At 34.0% G+C, this 19,999-nt stretch overlaps 2 protein-coding genes and 1 pseudogene across 3 annotated transcripts; all 3 read left to right on the top strand.

The window, feature by feature from the left end:
• The first annotated feature begins 541 nt into the window (after positions 1–541).
• LOC119663057 lies at positions 542–1,615 on the top strand (annotated as a pseudogene).
• Positions 1,616–5,429: 3,814 nt separating this feature from the next.
• Positions 5,430–13,084, top strand: LOC119663058 (probable H/ACA ribonucleoprotein complex subunit 1-like protein). 2 transcript variants are annotated; one of them, XM_038072725.1, is made up of 4 exons: positions 5,430–5,703; positions 12,480–12,771; positions 12,839–12,917; positions 12,977–13,084. In XM_038072725.1, exons 2-4 carry the CDS (start codon positions 12,481–12,483, stop codon positions 13,057–13,059), a joined length of 453 nt encoding a protein of 150 aa, XP_037928653.1. In that variant the 5' UTR covers positions 5,430–5,703; position 12,480; the 3' UTR covers positions 13,060–13,084. The 2 variants fall into 2 exon arrangements, with proteins under 2 accessions (XP_037928653.1, XP_037928652.1); XM_038072724.1 differs by lacking the exons at positions 12,480–12,771; positions 12,839–12,917; positions 12,977–13,084 and adding an exon at positions 6,564–7,600.
• A 326-nt stretch (positions 13,085–13,410) lies between these two features.
• LOC119663060 (protein aubergine-like) lies at positions 13,411–19,095 on the top strand. Its single transcript, XM_038072726.1, has 4 exons — positions 13,411–13,500; positions 13,559–13,691; positions 13,776–13,903; positions 18,668–19,095. Exons 1-4 carry the CDS (start codon positions 13,444–13,446, stop codon positions 18,824–18,826), a joined length of 477 nt encoding a protein of 158 aa, XP_037928654.1. The 5' UTR covers positions 13,411–13,443; the 3' UTR covers positions 18,827–19,095.
• The last annotated feature ends 904 nt before the right edge of the window (positions 19,096–19,999 follow it).

The raw sequence follows: 19,999 nt of genomic DNA on the forward strand, positions 1-19,999 counted from the left end.
GTATGAAAAGGACTGAAATTTAGTGTGGGCCGCGTTGGAGGAACTTAGTTTCGGGAATGTATGTCCTGGAGCCATTTGTCTAACCCGACGACCAAGCGTTTGTGACCATGTTATCATGTTGATGTCGTATTAACCAGTGCGTATCTGTAAAGAAGAAGAAATTACACGACGATACATGTTTTTTAGGATGTGGGTGGGTGATTGATGTGTCAAGGTGGGGAAGATTATAGGGATTGGGGATATATTTTGGTTAAGCTTGCCATACTCGTAACGTGTTTTGATTGCAAATAGTACAGCTCAACGATAAGTAATTCCAAAATCTTTTGCTTAAACAGACCTTTAGATATATTTGAACGATATGTTTTTGTGCCCACAAAACCCACAAAAATCTGGGACGTAGACCTTTTTCAATTCTAACTCGTATGATGACATTTAAAGTCACCTATCCAACATAATTATATCGCAATTACAATATATATAGTATTTAGATATTCAGCTATTTTGATGTTTTTTTAATGTTCTTTTGTATTTTATTTTAAAGTATCGAAATGAAGGATGACAGAAATAATTCTTATGCTTCAGCTATAGATGCTGCTGCACCTCAAGATCCGCAGATCGTTATGGCGGTTCTTTTCAGTCCCAACGAAGAAAAGTAAATATTAAATATTTCTAAATAATCACGACATTGTTGATATTATTTATTGATTTGCAGATATGCTGTAATTAAGAAAAAATGTTCCGTTGATGGAGTAGTTGCTTCATATGTTGTGACTATGAAGGTTATTGCATCTCGTCCAGAAAAATCGGCTGGTCTAATGTCAATAGCAACGAAGGTTGTCATACAAATAAACGCTATATTGCGTGGAGTTCCATGGATGATTGATATGCCTAATCTTGGTATTATTACATGCGGTTTTGATATATATCATTCAACTAAAAATAAAAATAACTCATATGGCGCATTTGTTTCAACAATGGACATATAGAAGTCATCAAGATATTATTAATTAGTCCAAGAACATGTAAAAGGCCAAGAATTATCAAATTATTTAACGCTAAGTGTAGCGAACGCTTTACGGGCATTTAAAGAGGAGCATCAATGCTTACCTGAACGTATAGTATTTTATCGTGCTGGAGTTGGTGATGGTCAGCTGCACCAAATTGTAAACCATGAAGTTAAAGCTCTAGTCAATAGATTAGACGAAATATATAGTAGCGTTGGAAGTGCATTTCCACGCTCTGCATTTATAGTTGCATCTAAAAGAATCAACACGCGATACTTTCTTAAAGGTCGCAATCCTCCACCTGGTACCGTTGTGAACGATATTATTACTTTACCAGAGCGTTATGACTTTTATTTAGTGTCGCAGTCTATATTCCAAGGTTCGGTTTCACCCACCAACTACAATGTTATACACGATACAACTGGATTTAAGCCAGAACATATTCAAATGCTAACTTATAAAATGACGCACATATATGGTATTATAATTGGGCTGGTACCTGCCGCGTACCAGCAGTGTGTCAATATGCTCATAAATTGGCATTCTTGGTAGGTGAAAACATCAACCGTGCTCCATCTACTGCACTCGAAAAGAATTTATATTTGTTGTAAGAAATATTTTTTCCGTATAATTATATTTAATTTTTATTTTTTATTAGTTGACGGCGGTGGAGACGCTACAAATTCACTTTTTATTTAATTTGTTGCACACTGAGGTAACATAAGTGCTAAAATAATACCTCATACTTGAGTTTAATGAACAAACTTTTAGTAACTATATGCTTTAATTTAAATATTTTTATATAAAAAACAAATGAAATTTAAAAAATTTAAATTTAATTTAAACAAAAACATTTAGATTCCATTTTTGTTTGGTGTACTTTACCTCACAACTCGAATGTTGTAGATATTTTTCCTATGAGGACATTCCAAATGTTCCTGAAATAATTTACCAAAATATGAATCTGTTTTTGTTTGAATATTTTATAGAATAAGAATATTATAATAATATTATCGTATCCATTAAGTTTGTTTTTGCGAATTGATTTCCTTTTGTAAACTCACACACTTTTTCAATCTCGTTACATTTTATAAATTTTTTGAATTAACTATTAACGAACATTTAATCTAGAGTTTTTTTTTTGATCTTTTAGAATCCTTTCTGCTATCATCATTTAATATAAACTAAATATTGAAGAACTAATTATTCATTAATACAAACTTTAGTATTTAAATTTATAATTTTCCCTCTGATAGCACGATGCTTGTGTGCTGGAAACTATAGCGCATTGGGTATGTTTTTAAATTTATCTACAAACACTCTCGTCTACAAATACTCCTAAAAATGCACGGCAAAGAGTTACGGGTTCAAGGGTAAAGAGGATCGGCAATAAAGCTTTATAAATTCCTTAGATTCGTAAAAATGTCTACTACAAATTTGCATATAGTAAAGATTTGAAGTAGACATTTTTGTCCGGAACCTTTAGGTCTATATGAAGTTTCTAACTAGTCAGATAAACCTATGCAAGGTTAGGTTATACTGGCGATCCCTAGTGGATCCACTTACGCCTATTGGCCCATTGTATTACCGTATATATAAGAAAAACTCATGATTTAAGACCACCTAGAATCTTTGGCGAAGCATAAAATGCTATTTAACCAAACTGAGATTAAAATTTTATAAACTAAATAACATATTATATTTAATTATACATTAATTTTAATATTAATAAAATTTACGTTAATTTTTATTTTATACAACAAATACTTTTATAAGAAACTCATTTGTCGTTCATTCAATGTTACAACAGGCATAAAGCGCGCCCATAAACCAGCGCCCTGTCCTGGTTTTACATATGGAAAAGTATGGTAGTGATGATCGACATGGTCCAAGTTGAAACTTAAATACTTATTATAATTGAAATCTTAATCACATTGTCAGTGAAGTGAAACTGTCCTAACTCTTCCCAGTTAAAATTTGTGATAGAGAAGCGACCTGAACTTGTTTGAAAGAGTGAACTGTACCTGGTCGGCTGTGAAAATGGATTGGCTACAGCAACAATGAAATGAAAAAGGGTAGATAGAGAAAGGGTATTTGTTTCGAAATGATGTAAGTGAAGAGGATTAGTTCTACGAATCTTACTTTGAAAAAATTAAAAATATCAATTTTATTGAATCTTCTAAAAATCAACTTAGAACTAACAATAAATTATCGCTGCTAATTACTGTATTAGAAGAGAAAATAGATAATTAATTGTCCTTATCCAAAGCTTCGTCCAATTTCGTTTCCATGTCGGACATTATTCTTTAATAGCCGGGTTTATGTAGTTCCTTTTGAGTCGCTGGGTTCCAGTGCTTTGAGTAAGATTGGTTGCAAGTGGGTTTTGGTGGTTCCTGAGTTTGATTTTGTACTTCTGTGTGTGGCTGACTACTTTATAAAATTTTATTTAATAGTAAGTTATACATAAGGAAATAAGATTCTGTAGTAAGGCTAATTGAGAATCTAATTTATCTAATTGCCTGTTTCATAATTAAAAGTACTTGCATAATATTAAATATAAAAAGCAAAATAAAATATTTATTACAGCAATATAAATCTATTTCACTATTAGGTTTAACTAAATTTTTTAAAAATTTTACACCTTCGTACAAATCTTCAATCGTGAGCCATCGTATGAGAAGAGCTTCTTGTCGCCTCATGAGTTGCGAGCAGAATGAGCCGAAAAGAGATCTTTGACTTAATATCTATATTTAAAAAGCAACTTAACAAATTTTTTAAGTCTTGTGTTTAATCCTGCTATACTCTGAGTATACCCCAGTTTTGGAAAGAGCCGGCAAAGGTTATTACAATATATAAAATTTACATTTTAATTCATCCTTTTATTTTGGTCTTGATAAAATAAGCAGTCTCAGGAAATCGTCAAAATTGACTGCAATAAAAGGTAGTAGCGATCATAAAAAATATGAAAACCGTACAGACAATGTTCGCACCAACTCACTTACAGTTATAGGTCAAAGATCTAAACAAGCAGTTACTAAACGGGCATCAAGTGTAAATTATTGGATCAGCAACTTGGCACCAACTAAGTCATACACAGAATTTTGTTTAAAATTATACTTGTTATGAGTAATATAATATATTATTTTCCTTAAAATTTTTTTTTTATTTTTGTATAACTTGTAAGAATTGTTTTTTAATAAAGTTTTATAATTAATGTTAATAGCTCATATGTTTAGTTTTATGATTTTATTTATACATTTGAGTTTTATTCAAATTGAAAACAAAAAATGCGTTTGTATTCTGTGAGAAGACCTTACTAAAATGATAAATAAGCTTATAATTATTATTGTAAGTGAATAAGTGGATGAATTTAGTAATCTACAATAATAAAAAAATATTTTAATGGCAGTATTTTCAAATTCCCAAAAATTATGTTAAGACATTATGTTAAGAATTAAGACATTATGCCGAAGCCGCATTTTATTGTTTATAAGTCGAGTGACATATTTTGAATCGTTAGTATTATAAATATATGTCCCTACACCCCACCCTACACTCAATTCCATATTTTAGTTCTGAATAAAATAAACTATAATACACACATTTTAATCATTTGATTTATGAACATTCCAGAACAGAAGACAGCAACTTTTAAATACAAAATCCATATTATTAGCAAATGCTATTATTAGATGTAGAAAGGTTATACAACGAGCAGATATAGGTATAACTTAACATACTTACATATAAGAGGTACAACTAAACATATTTGCATACAAAATAGCAAAATAGTATTTTAATAGTATATGTTATATAATACCACAAATTTTCAATCCAATTCAGGGTCTGAAATTAACTTTCTACCCATTTACAACAATAAATTCGGTTTCGGCTGATATAAAAATTAAAAAAGGTTTTTTATTTTTTCAAAATAAAATAAAATAAAAAAAACTCATAAGTTAGATACGTATCCAAAGTAACATAAATATATAAAAGTCTATTATAATTAATTGTCGTATAGAGATTTTATATAATGAAGCCACATTAGTTTTATGTCGTTCTACAAATGAATCGACGGCTCAAAACAATTTCAACACTTCTGTGTGTATTCTGTGATTAACACAATTTTTTCAATAAGTTATGGACAAGAATTGCCATATCCTCATTATAAAATTATATTGTATTAAGGCTACCATATTTATTTTTATTATTGATAGATACGTAATGATTTTGTTGCTACGTTACACAGTTTATAAAGACATATCCAATAGAACTTTCTTCAGCAACATGGATTCAACCTACTGGAAACGAAATTACACTTCCTTTGAATTTTAAATCTGAAAAACAAATTAAATCAGGTTTTCCTTGAGATTTAAAAAGTTTTGACTTAGCATATTTGACAACATTTTCTTCATAATTTTTCAGAAACAATTTTGTGTTTATCTATTCAAAATTCCCGGTCACTTCAAAACATGTTTCGAACTTTCTTTAACAAAATTTTTTAGTATTTCGGGTATCAAGAAGTATATAAGGAAATAAGATATTTGCTAACGTGCCATTGACAAGGTGTAAAAGAATATATAGAGTCCGAAGATAACATTCGGAATGCAACCATCACGTTTTCCTATATACAATAAATCGTAATTCACGCTTAACAATAATTTCTCTTTGGAACATAAACTTCTAATTGGGATCCAAAGTAAGTTTATGGGTTGTTTTAAGACTCCATTAATCAATGTGCTAAAGTCAAAGAACGAAAGTCGTAAAGATCACTTTGAGATTTTATAACCTAAACGTTGACTCAAGCTCTTAGTGTATAAAAATTTATTATACCAATATTATTCATACTAGGTTGTGAAAAAAGTATTCTGTAGACTACTACATATGTATGGTATATAAAATAACAATGATTGATTATTGTCACAGTAGTCTGTCTGCGCGATTGGAGCTGACCTTCGCGGTCACTGGCTTTGTTTTTTCTTTCTTTCCCTTTTTCCGCCGACAGGCTTTCATTTGAAAGCATATAGAGCACCAGGTTTAGGCGGCCTCAGCCAATGTCGAGAGGTTGTTTCGGCCTATGTGAAGAAAAAAATTCATCCGTAAAGAATTTAATTTTCCCTCTACCATCCATTTTTGAGAAACGTGCACGGATCCGCCATTTGGATACGCGCATTCTGGTGACTTTATATACACTTCAACGGATTTTATATAAAATATGCCTATTTCGAAATATGATTTTTATTCCCGCAGGAAGTTTTGTTGAGTGTAAGTTTTAATAATTTTTTATGACATCGTTCTTGTAGATCAGATATCAAACATGTAGTAAAACTGCATGACAGATACTGACAGTTTTGTATAAATTACAAATACTCAGTTAATGACTGTAAATGCTAATAAACTTATTTTAGAGAGTCTTGAGATAACGTCTTTCGAAAAAACGTTCAATAAACAAATAACATAATAATATGGAATATGTGAAATCAATGAAATAATTCTAAAAATTGAGTTTGTCTAGTAATATGCTAAAAATTTTTTTCTCCGTAATAAATTTTGCTTTAGAACACGAGTTTTGTAACAAGAATTGTTGGCCTGACGTATACTAGATATTTAATACATAATCATTTAATAAACAAGTGAAAATGATTGAAAGTTCGATATCTGACAATGCCACTAAACCTGAAAGTATAACATTAAAATATAAAGGTGATGGAACGTCTGTGTCTCCTAAGGATAGACAATATGGAGGAGATACAATATTTCAAAATAATGATTGCCCCTTAACAAGTGAACAATTCTTAAGAGCAAGCCAGAAATTTGTTCTTCTTGAAAATGCAAATAGTACAAACGATAGGAATGCCTCAGCAGGAAAAGATGTTAATAAAAACAAAAACAGTTCCAAACCAGTTGAAGCAAATAGAAATCTTTCGAAGGAGTTTGCAGAGACAAGTTACTCAACCATTAACACTGAACATGAAATCAACTCTCCATTTCAGCCTCTACTCTATGAGGGATCAGCCTCCACAGTCTCACCTGTAGAATTGAATACAATAGGTACAACTGACCTTCAAAAAGAATTTGATTTTAAAACGATACGAAATAAATTTGAAAATTGGGCGGAGCCCAAAAACGATAACGTAAAGAGGTTAATAGCTAAACTCGAAAGAAAAACCAAGACTAGTAAACGCGATGGAAGAGATAAAGTGAAAAGGAAGAAGGAATATGGCAAGATGATTTATGAGGAAAATAACACAGAAAATGATGAAGGCAATAACCATCGAACTAACCCGAAATAGGATCAAACTTGTGCCAAAAAACCAATGAAAAAAGTTGCTCAGCTACTACTACTTAATTTTGGACTCACTGAACAAATCATATCCAAATAATGTCATCAACTAACATTAGGTTAAATTCTCATACCCGGATAATAATGACTAATTAAAATTTACTAAGTAAATGTATGAATACCATAGTATACAAAAGTCATCTTGAAAACCATAACACCCAAAACCCACATCCCACATCCCAAACCCTAACCTTAAACACCATTCAACTTTTATCTTAATAAATAAACACATACATGAATTACGAACCAACAAGAGCTTTTATTTTATTTACCAGCAAAAGTGGATATCACTCGTTTTATTCAAAATAATAAGATAGTAATAGGGTAATAAATAAAAAGAAACTCATTACAGAAGTAATAACTTAGTGTTTCCCAGCTATAGAATTGGTTAGAACGTGAAGTGTCTCACAAGCTTGTCATCTGACAAACAAGTAAAAGATTGCCTAATATGACTAATCGTTCAAAAGTTACTGCTCTTGAAGGTCAACTTGCGATCAATCGATCACAAGTTACTGTCCTTTAAACGTCGAAATTAAACTCGATGAATACTCTTTGTCCACGCATCAGCCCACATGCATCAGTGGGAACACGTACGTGAAAATCTAATTCTTCTGCGAATATTCTGTTACTCACATCAATATGCGGTGCGTAAATTAAAATCATTCATTATTAATTAATCTTTATTTCACAATTTTGAATTTTTAATTCAATTAAACTATATTTGGACAGAAAAAATATTTCTAGATATTAGTAATTGAGATCAGTTGCAGGTTGGTGCTAAAATAGCACTGGACAAGACAGGAAAAAGACTCGAATATATTACAGAATAATTGTAATATCAAATTGTTTAAAAGTCCTCTATACGTACAGACGTGTTTTATAGTGCTCTTACAAAGTTTTACTAGTTAGCTGGTGTTTAGCGCGATAACTACATACAAAGTTCTAGATCAAAGAAGTTTTTGAGTGTTAAATCGCATTATATATGCAAAAACTATTGAAATAGGAAATAAATGATCAAATCAACGAAGTCCATTAGCAACACGAAGCCAAAAACAGCTAAAGACCAAAAACAACTGAAACTCATTTGAAGAAACTTACGACACTTGTTTACACCAAAAACTAGTGAACAATGTTGGAGTGAACAATGTCATACCCCACTGATAAGCTCACCTCATACGCTCACGCTGGGACTCACCCCAACAAATCTAACAGCGCATTCCTGCTTAACTTCAATAAGTACTACAAATAGCGTCACAGTAAGCACTCCAAACTCGATAACTAACACCTTGAGTTTTACATCAACTCAGATATCCGTTTTTTCTACTCATGCCTTACCTTTACATCCAACAACCCCGGTAAGTTCGATCGCTATTACATCAAATATTATACTGAACGAAATGCCTATTACATCATTTTGCGCTATTCTATATTATTAATGCAAAAAATTCTCCGACAACATACTCAATCGAAGGGAAATACTCACTTAAAAGAAACCCCATTAAGCAATTCTCCTGAAAAGTCTTCAGTACAAAAAATCAAAGTTCAAAAAGAAGGTCAGAAAAGAACTCGTTCAAATCTCGATATTCGCCGTTCAAAAAATCCTGAACAAACTAAAAAACAAGCTAAATTAGATAGTTACTGCCTAGACAATCCAAACCGTTCTATATATAGATTTTTAATACTAGAAATAGAAGAAGAAGAAGCTGAAGAAGCTGAAGAAGTGATGCAAGATGGCAAAAAGCAGCCCAAACCTCCACCAATATTCATAGATAGGGTAAACAACATAAATCCTCTCATAAATATTTGGTCCTCACCAGTAGGAAACAATTTTGAGCTAAAAGTTTTAAAAAAAGAAAAAATAAAAATCCAAGCGAAAACCACTGAGTCTTATGTTACGATAGTAAAACAACTCGAATCGAAAAAAACTAAATTTTATACCTACAGGCCTAAAGATGAACGAAATTTTAAAGCTATTTTGAGAAACATGCATTCGTCTGTCAACACCGAGGAAATGGGCTATAAAGCTCTAAACGTGTTCAATATGAAACATTGTAGAACTTGAGCCTCATCAAAATAACAAGGAGATCTACAGCATAACGAATTTGATGCATAGTCGTGTCATGTTTAAGGTTCCTCGACCTAAACGGGACATTCCACAGTGTCGTAACTGCCAAAACTATGGCCACACGAAAAGTTAATGTCGAAGACATCCGAGGTGCATCAAATGTGCAAAAAATCATTCTTCGTTTCAATGTCCAATCTAAGGAAGAAGTACTGAAGTCAAATGCGATTTATGCGAAGGAAGCCATCCTGCAAATTATAAAGGTTGTTCGATCTATAAGCAGCTACAAACAGCGAAATTTCCAACACTAAGACCAAAATCAATATCAACTACAACCAAAGAAACTGACAAAGGAAAAGACAAAGCTTCTGTCCCGAGGGCTCCTAAAAGAAGTTATGCTAGCGTGCTAGTGGTACAATCACCTGAATCTATTACTATTCCAAAATTTCCGGATAAAATGAGCGAAGTTCTAATAGTAGTTAAGCAATAGTCACGCTGACAACTAAATCATGTCCGACAGTGAATTAAATACAGTCCTCTGGAATGCGAATGGGCTGTCAAAACACTGTTTAGAGCTACAAGAATTTTTGAAAGATCAAAAAGTAGACATCATGCGAATATCTGAAACACGTTTCACTTCAAAACATTATTTTAAAGTACCAGGCTATGACTTTTACCACACTATGCATCCCGGTGGAACAGCACATGGCGGAAGTGGCATTTTAGTTAAAACAAGCATATCACACTTTGAACTGCAACAATACCGCACTGAAGAGATTCAAGCAACCAGCATTTCAACAAAAGATTGGTGTGGCCCAATCACAATAGTATCAATATATTGTCTACCAAAACACGCAACTAAGACGGCAACATATATAAAATTCTTTAGAACTCTAGGTAACAGATTTATTGCGGGGGATTAGCATTAAAATGTTAAACACGTTGAATGGGACTCTCGGCTTTCAACACTCAAAGGACGACAGATCCACTTTTTTCCATTTTTGTAAAAATTCACGATGTTGTCTGCTTTGAACGGCTATCAAACACCAACTGAACGACGTAGCTCGCTCAAAATTAGAAAGTTGCCCACTGGTAGATTACAGCTGACAGCAGCACTGTTGCATTTGGAGTAACTGCGCGGGAAATTCAAAAATTCACTGACTTATCACACCGCCCTCGTATTTTATTAATTTTCTTGATGTTTTTTTTTATTAAATGAAATTTCTAATGATTTGTTTCCAATGAATTTAAAATGGAGAAAAGATATACCATGCTATTTCTTAAGAAAAAGTTGTTCACAAATACATTGTGACCGAAAAGTTTCCATAAAAAAACGCAAATTCTTAATTTCATCAATAATTAAAATTATTTTGAAATGCAATTGATTTATAACAATTGAATTTGTTTGGCGTTATTTTTTAAAAATGTGCGTTATTAAAAATAAAGATATTAATTGAAAGTTTCCAAATTCAGTTATACTGTCGACCATATGTATATGTATATGGATATAAAAATCTGTATAAGTTAACACCCTGTATTACTCTAACGGCACCTTGCCTGTATACACAATTCTATTGCGCATTAAAATATCTCACAACGCCTACTCGCGTTTGTGTATTTAATTTCAATCGGGCTTAATGCCTGTACTTCTTATGGCAGCATTGTTGCAGATTGTTTTCTTTTCATACTGCAAGTATCTTGTAGAAAACATATCAAGTATCATTTGAAATACTTGATCGATGAGATGTTCAAATACTATTGGATATTAATCTCTGGCTAGTCATCTGGCTATTGACGTCAAAGCTAAAGACGCTTGAGAGGCGCTGTAGAAAATAGAAGCTCCAATCCTATAGGATGGAGACAAGAAGCTTATAGAATATTCTGATGAATTTTAGAAGCCATAATTCGATTGATCAATTCAATCCTGGAATTTTCATTAACGACTTTGGGCATCAGAAGGAAAACTTCTAAGAGTCAGTCGTTAGGAAAAGCTGAAAGAAGACAAGTCGCTGTTCGGAATAAAATATAATACGTCTTTGGTAGTTGCTTGAAAGATTAAGTCCTCGTCTAAAAAGTTGTCGGAATAAATTTAAACAACAGTTTGTTGTTATCGATAGTTTACCATCTTTAACTAAGTCGACGCTAATCATTCGATGCTGTCACAGCTTTCTTTCACACTGAAGCTCGGAGATCATCACTTCATGCAATTTCGAAGATTTGATTAAGGCGAGTTAAAATCATAGATATTAATTTTTTTGCGCAGATGTACATTAACTATATCACAATCTATCATTTGCGGTTAAGTGCTTAAAGAAGTTCAAATTAAGTTCGTTTAAGTGGTACCTGTGAATAAAAATGTACGTCTTTTTTGGTTCTACAATTATTGTGAAATGAACAGAATTTTTAAAAACTGAATTGCGCTATTTGGAAAATTATTTTTTAAATGAAATTAATTATTGCCTAAAATTTTGCTAATATTTTGCTAATTGTGCAATAACTAATAATTGTGCAATGCTAATTGTGCATATAACATGTTCTATTTTTTTTGTTGTTTTTGCTGAGCGTCGTTTCGGTGAACTGTAAACTTTGTCGTCTGTCCTTTTTTCCACGTAAGGAACAGTGGTCCAAAAAAGAATAAAAAGGAATAAAAAAGCAGCAGTTTTCGAAGCAACTGGTAGTAGAAATGAATGATTAGAAAACGTATAAATTCATGCTTTGCTTTCAATTTTAAATATATAAAATTATATATTTACTTTAATGGTAATTTATTTAATGGTTTTTGTTGTTGTTGAATGGTCTAATATGCAACTTATATGCAATCTTCATTCCATATTCGCATATACAAGTGTATATGTATGTGTGTACAGTTGTGTATACACATTTTTTTTCTTAGCACTTAGAATGTCGAACAATTGTCAAAATGTGCTGCCATCGGCGACGCAATAAGTGGAAGCCGCTTTGCTTTACGAAGAATTAAAATTCCAATAAATTTTGGAGTTGCTTTTTGCACAAATGCATGTGAAAATAATTAAAAACATAATTTCATTTTAAAGTTTTAATACATCTTTAGAATGCAACGCGGAAGAGGTGCGGAATATAGAGGTGGTGGAGGAGATCGCGGAAGAAGTTCTGAAAATAGAGGAGGAGACAGAGGTAGACGTGGCGGCGATATTGGTGGTGGTGGCTGCGGCGGCTATCGTGGCAACCGCGGTGATGGTGATGGTGGTGGCATCCGTGGCTGGCAACCTCGCGGCGGCGGTGGTGGCCAACGTGGTGAACAACGCGGTGGTGCAGAGCGTAGACCTGGCATGTATCGTGGGCGCGGTGATGGACTTGGCAGTTATCCTGCCTCTGAATCATCTGTAAGTAAGAACAAATTTAAGATTTAAAGAGACTTGATTTAATTAATTTTTATTCATTTGATATTAGAGTTTTGGTAGTTTGCCGTCAACAGCAAGTTGTGGATCTTCTCATCAGTCCGATGTGTCCATTTCCAGTGTTTTCATGAGTATGCCATAAAATATATTATTTAACCAGACTTATGTTGACGTAAATATTTTCCTTTAGTTCTCCCAGTGGTTCTCTCAGTTCAAACGTTCACCAAAGTCATGATAACACTGAGGCAGCAACTATTGATATGCAGATTATGACAATAATTATGATTGTTCTTTCTATGATATTTTATATTGTTTCTTTATGTTGTTATATCCATATCTATAGCTGCAATTGACCAAATACGTGGCATGTGAGGAAAACGTATTTTAACTGACGTTATACAACATACTCGACCAGCGTCGTGCGTAAATAAGCAAGGTGCAGTTGGTCGTCCAGTTATGGTTCGAGGATACGTTGTTGGTGGTATTTTGCTATTTTCTACACAAAATCTGAAAAGTATAATGATGAATGTTGTCCATAAGATACTAACAACGGATCGTGCAGGAAATACAGTACAAATTAAAATTAAACATGTTGGCATAGTAGAATTAACAGATATGCAACAGTTGCATGTACTCAACTTGATTTTACGTTGATCTATGGAAGGCTGGAAACTACAACAATTGAATCGAAATTTCTTTGATCCAGTAGCTAAAGTAAGTTTAGTGTAATTGTTTAATGAAGTTTATAGGATATATTACCTCTATTCGTCAGCATGAATTGGATGTACTGATGTGTGCTGAAATCGCACATAAGGTATTGCGCACTGACACAATTTACAACATTTTGACTCAATTAGTGGAAGTGTCATCAGATTATCAAAACGCATTTGAGGCCGAAGTAATTGGTAAGTAGTACATAGTAATATCTAGAATAAAATCAAATGATTATCAATACTTCAATAATAATCAATAATAATACATTGTTACAGGCATGGTAGTAATCACTGATTATAATAACAAAACATATCGTGTGAGTGATATAGATTTCGGTATGTCGCCCAAATCCACTTTCAAACGAAAGGAAAAAGATGTCACATTCGTAGATTACTACAAACGAGTAAGGAGAAATTCTCTTATAACAAATAACAAATATATAGTCTTAATAGTAACTTTATTTATTCATTTTTAAATTTTTGTTTAAAAAAAAATTTATGAAATACTAGATATCCCGGCAAACGTTGTTTTGCCATATAAATAAGTTCTAGTGATTATTATTTTTTTTAAATGAAAGATAACGAATGTATTGTGATTGTGTGACAATGTGCTGTATGATAAAAAGAGGATATGAGCGCTGTAGACGATGATCGCCGATCAAAAGGAAAAAACACCAACCATTCGTTTTCTTGATTCAATATATTTCATTAAAATAACGGACATATTCCTTGTTTGATCTCTTAAAAGTTAAATTTAGTTAAATTCAAGAAGTAATATGTTTATTCGTGTTTAGCCAACACACATAGGCTTGATAGTTTGCCCACGCGAGAACATGCCACGTGTCCAAACCTAAGCCGTAAACAGACATCGTTTGGCCTTCCGACTTATTGATGGTAAAATAGAAGTAAAATAACCGGCGGTCCAACTTACAGTCATAGAATGTGTGGTGGTGGCATGCCTAACAAATCCAGTGACTCTAAAAACTCACAAACTTTATCTATCGATTCTATATACAGTTTTCAACCTTCAGGCATGCCGATGAGCAATCCGTTCAATGGCTATGGTGGTTTCTTAATTTCTGGTAGTTGTACTTTATCTAATGCGCAACACATCACGGCTGACTCTTGTTTGAATTTCAGTGCATGATGCATGACAATAAGGGCATTTTTTGTCCATAAAACCAATCGACATTATAGATGTGCGGAATACTCAATATCTGGCTCGTACTCGAATGCAAGACGAAGGAACAAAATGCTTGATGTAGTTGTTGGCGCAGTCGGTCATTGGTTCTGCGTGTGTTAATTACGAACCGGCGCCCTTTTCTCCGTTATAATTATCGTTGTTGATTTCGTTCAGCTCGTACCTCTTGTATTTGAAATTCACAAATACAATATATTGTTACGTAATCGCCTGCGTGATTATTCGTATCTCAGGATTTTGTAAAACATGAAACGAACTTTAGAGAATTGGAGAAACTATATTTATATATTTTGTGTATTACAAAGAACTAGTATTAATTAGGAGTCAATTTAATAAAAACCACAGCTTCACACCAAACAAATTTCCAAACTCCTTTTATAAAAATATCAATTGACGTAATGTTTAAATAATATTTAAACATTTCATTGCTACTCTGATGAAATTCATAACATTGCCCTCCTCTTAAATCTGTTCGTCCCGAACAGGAATTACCACATCATTGCAGTAAGGTGCCAGTAGTTCCAGATGCACCACTTTCTTTTGAGCTCTATGATGCCCCGACTGTTGAATTCGACAAACACCATCACAGATCTTCGTTCCATCAAGAACAGGGGGCTCCAAACAAACATCACAACATCTTCATCAGACACAAATTGCGAACACACACCGTTCTCTTTCAAGATTTTCAATATTTGCTTACTTACTAATTGTAGAAATTCTATATTTATTTACAAATTGCTTATCCTATACTTCTAGCTATTGGGTGGAGATTTTGAGTATCACCATCATCATTAACATTTCAGTTCCTGGTCAATAGGAGCGGTCTTCTGATAAATCAATGAATTTCATCTAATTGGTTCCGCCTACTTCCAGTGTAGTCACATGTCATCTTGCCGCAAAGTACCGTTATTCCGAATTTTAAGCCCGCGTCGTCTGAGTCACCCTGATAAACCTCCATTTGCAAATAGCTGTCACTATCATCAATGCTACTTACGTTAGGCGCAACAAACTTGTCAATGCATTGAGTATGCCAATCAGGAATGTACTGATTAACAAAAACCGCACCATCAGATATATCAATATCTGTTGTATAATCCTCATTATTTGTTATATCCGAAACGAACAAGACATCCCTGACATCAGCATCAAATTTACTATCCGTAGCTAATACGTCATCTGTGATATCCTTATGAAACAAGATATTTCCATTAATTGTCACGTTCTCATCATCTATGAGGTCGGCATCAACGTTTAATGGTATATCTTTATAAGATAACGTATCTGCGACCAACAAGCCCTCTGCGATCTCCGCATCATATTTGATTTCCTGATTAATCCTGAAAACTTTATCAACTGCACTGCCAGCATCGATTTGAGTATCTGTAGCCAACATGCTATCAAAGACATCCGCATTGGATGGAATATCAACAGCTAACATGTTATCTGTCTTAAGTGGCATATTTGCCGGGAATATGTCATTTGTGCCAATTGCTTCACATGGAATAACAACATCGCATGTGAAATCTACTTCAAATGGAATACCCTCAACATATATAACATATGGGGACTCTTGCTCGTCCAAGCAGATGTTAATTTCAACTGATTCAGCTATACCAAAGCCGATTAACACGAAATCATAACTACCTAAACCGAAATAGTCTTTCCTCCTTTTCTTTCTTCTGTTTCTTTTTTCCCTATTCATTATTTGAATCAGTCTTCTTCTTTCTCTTATCTTCTCTCTTGTCTTCTCTCTTATTCTTCTTTCCTTTCTTCTCTTTCTTCTATTTCTTTTTACCTTCTTTCTTGTCTTCTTTCTTGTCTTCTTTCTTGTCTTCTTTCTTGTCTTTCTTCTTGCCTTCCCCTCTGTCTTTCCTTCTGTCTTCCTTCTTGTCTTTCTTCCTGCCTTCACTCTAGTTTTCATTTTCCGTACTTTTGCTGTAAAGGAACACATTATACCGGCAGCTTCGTACGTCAAAGCGCCGCTAACCGTTTCAGAGTACGTCTCCTTTGAGAACATTACGACCTGACGCTTAGTTTCCGGATCACGTATACCGTCTATTAAAGTGTCGACTTTACTCTTCACCATAATATCACCAGAGCTACCAATGTAAACCAAGTTACACAACCGTTCAATGTCGGCAGAGTACTCTCCAGGACTCTCGTCAACAAGCGGGGCTCTTGCTTCCAGTATTACCCTGTGTAATGGAGCCATAGAAACGTTACCGTACTTGCGCTCCAATGTATCCATTACAGCTTGGTAGCTTTTATGTTGTTCGGGTGGAATTTGTTTTAAAACTTCTGCCGCACTACCTTTTAGTGCCACAATCAGTGATTCCGTTTTCTCACCAATATTCCAATTATTTGTTGCAGCCGCTATTTCAAATTTGAGTTTGAACACTTCAAAAGCCTCGCTCCCATCAAACGTCGGTGCCTGCAGTTTAACGCTACCAGTTTGACGAATGGCTGAAGATGACCCGCTTACCTGCCTACTCTCAGCGTGGTTTTCCAATTGAACCGTCTCACCTTTTGAGACCTGGACATTCTGATCAATCGGGTCCTTCCTTCTCGAGCACCTTTTTTGGACTTGTTGTAACTCCATCTTTAATTCGACAAAATTTTGTCCTAATGTCTGCGTGATTTCACTAAATTGTTGTTCCAGCTTTTCTTCCAACTTACGTAAACCGTGCGCCTGTTCTTCAGAATTTTTCTCAATCTTCTGCATCATTAAGTTCATGATTGCCATCATTTCACTATTCGTGTCAGATTCTTCATCGAGGAACTCGTGTTCTTCTTCATGTATGCCATCAGCCTCCAACTCGTCACGAAGTCTCAACTGCAGTTCCGCTTTCGCACCACCTGTGCCAAGTCCCACTTTCTCCAACTGCTCTTTTAGTTGAACCACAGTCAATTCTTCCAATTTCATCATTTTACAAAATCCCACTTCTGACACCAAATGTTACGTAATCGCCTGCGTGATTATTCGTATCTCAGGATTTTGTAAAACATGAAACGAACTTTAGAGAATTGGAGAAACTATATTTATATATTTTGTGTATTACAAAGAACTAGTATTAATTAGGAGTCAATTTAATAAAAACCACAGCTTCACACCAAACAAATTTCCAAACTCCTTTTAAAAAAATATCAATTGACGTAATGTTTAAATAATATTTAAACATTTCATTGCTACTCTGATGAAATTCGTAACAATATGTTATTTTTGTTGTGGTTTCTTTAGTTAAAGCTATTACGCTCTTTTACTCTTTTGTGACTCTTTTGTGGCTGGGGCGCTTATCTCTGCCCCTCAATAAGCTTTAACTATACTGGAATTCATATCGTTTATTTATTGTATAACTGATGACGGAGGTACCCATCATCAGGGGTCTTGCAAATAATTCTTGTATTTAATTATTCGTAAATAATTATTTTTGAGACTGCAAGTACCAGGAATCGAACTCGGTTCCTGCCAAATGTGAAGCTCAGAGTCAGTGCACCTTAACCAACTGACCCAAAGCCGTACTTGACATTTTTATTCGTACATTTTTCTGGAGTTTTGTTACTTTTGCTGTGAAAGTTTTTATTAACAATTTTACTTGCTGTGTTTATATTAGAACGAAATCATAAACCAGCTGTAGAATAATTGAATTAATTACTTAATAATAATTTTATTTTGAATTGTTAAATTTCAATACTATTCTGTTCGTAGAGACATTATTTGTTGCATGATTTGTTCTTTCTTATGTATAGAACCTAATCTAGGAACGTAATCCTGAGAAAGTCATACTAATGTTACTCCACTAGTCGCACGGGCGAGACCAATATTTTGTGAATATAAGTTGTAATTTAACGTCAAAAAAGTTTCATGAAAACACCGTGACATGAGATTTTTATATATTAGATTAGATTATAATTTTATTTATAAAGCTTGACAATAACATACATCTAACTATTGTTTTCTTAATTATAGCGTTATAATCTCACAATTCGTGATTTTAATCAACCACTGTTGATATCGAAGCCTACCGAAAAAAATACTAGAGGTGGTCAAGATGATTTAATAATATTAGTTCCAGAACTGACAGGTGCTACTGGCCTAAATTATACTATGCGTGGCGACTGGATATAATTTTTAGAATAAATATAAATCTATTTATTTAATTAGCTATAAATTTGCTTTTCTACAGATTAATGAAAGCAATACATGAGTGAATCCGTCTGGACTCTCATTTCCCAGGGAATGTAGCCTCTGATGCTGATTTATCAACTCAAATCAGCTTGCCCCCTCTAAACAATCCGAAACCGTTTCAAGTGACCAACACTTAAATCAAGTGGGCTATCCAAACTTTTAAACCTTATAAATCTCCAGGTCCGGACGGAATTATTCCCGCCGATATTCAACAGGGTGGATTCGTATGCATGCTTATACTAAAGGCAAGTCTGTCGATACTGGGCTTCATACACTCATCTCGTAAGTTTACCACTCCATCTCTCTCAGGGAATACACACTTGCAACTTTTCTCGATATTGAGGGCGCTTTCAACAATGTCTGCCCCAATGGTATGATAAAAACCCTCTCAAAACTAATCTCGACAATAGTCTGGTTAAATTTGTAGAGGCCATTCTCAAAACTAGGATTATTACATCCGACATCGGAAGTGTTCAATCCTCCAGAGCAGTCTGTCGGGGAACGCCACAAGGTGGGGTTCTCTCTCCTCTTCTATGGAACATAGCGGTTAATTCTTTGTTAAAACTTTTGGAACAATCCGGATGCAGTGTTATAGCTTATGCGGACGACATTGCTATTGCCTCATCTGGCAAATTCCCCCAAGTTCTATCCAATGTTATTAACTCTGCGCTCCTCATTGTCACTAAATGGTATAGGAAATTCAGTCTTGATATTAACCCCGCAAAGACAGAGGTTATTCTCTTCATCAGGAAATATAAAATACCGACATTTTCCTTACCAAAGATAAAGAGCGTTACTCTAAATTTAAGTTCGAACGTCAAATATCTGGGTATTATTCTGGACTCTAAACTCAGCTGGAAAGACAACTTGGCTGAGAGAGCCCGCAAAGCTGTATGCGCCACCTACTGCTGTAGGTCGCTATAGGTCGCTATAGCTATAGGTCGCAGTTGGGGGCTCAAACCGTGCATTATACTCTGGCTCTATTCAGCTGTTATCGAATCAATTCTTCTGTATGGGGCTGCTTTCTGGTGGCAGGCAACTGAAAAAGCGTACCACATTATTAATTGACAAAACTAGGAGGATAGCTGCACTACAAATCACTGGTGCTCTTCG

The sequence above is a fragment of the Teleopsis dalmanni genome, unplaced genomic scaffold (genome assembly GCF_002237135.1).
Source record: "Teleopsis dalmanni isolate 2A unplaced genomic scaffold, ASM223713v2 unscaffolded_contig_0105, whole genome shotgun sequence".
NCBI classification, from domain to species: Eukaryota; Metazoa; Arthropoda; class Insecta; order Diptera; family Diopsidae; genus Teleopsis; species Teleopsis dalmanni.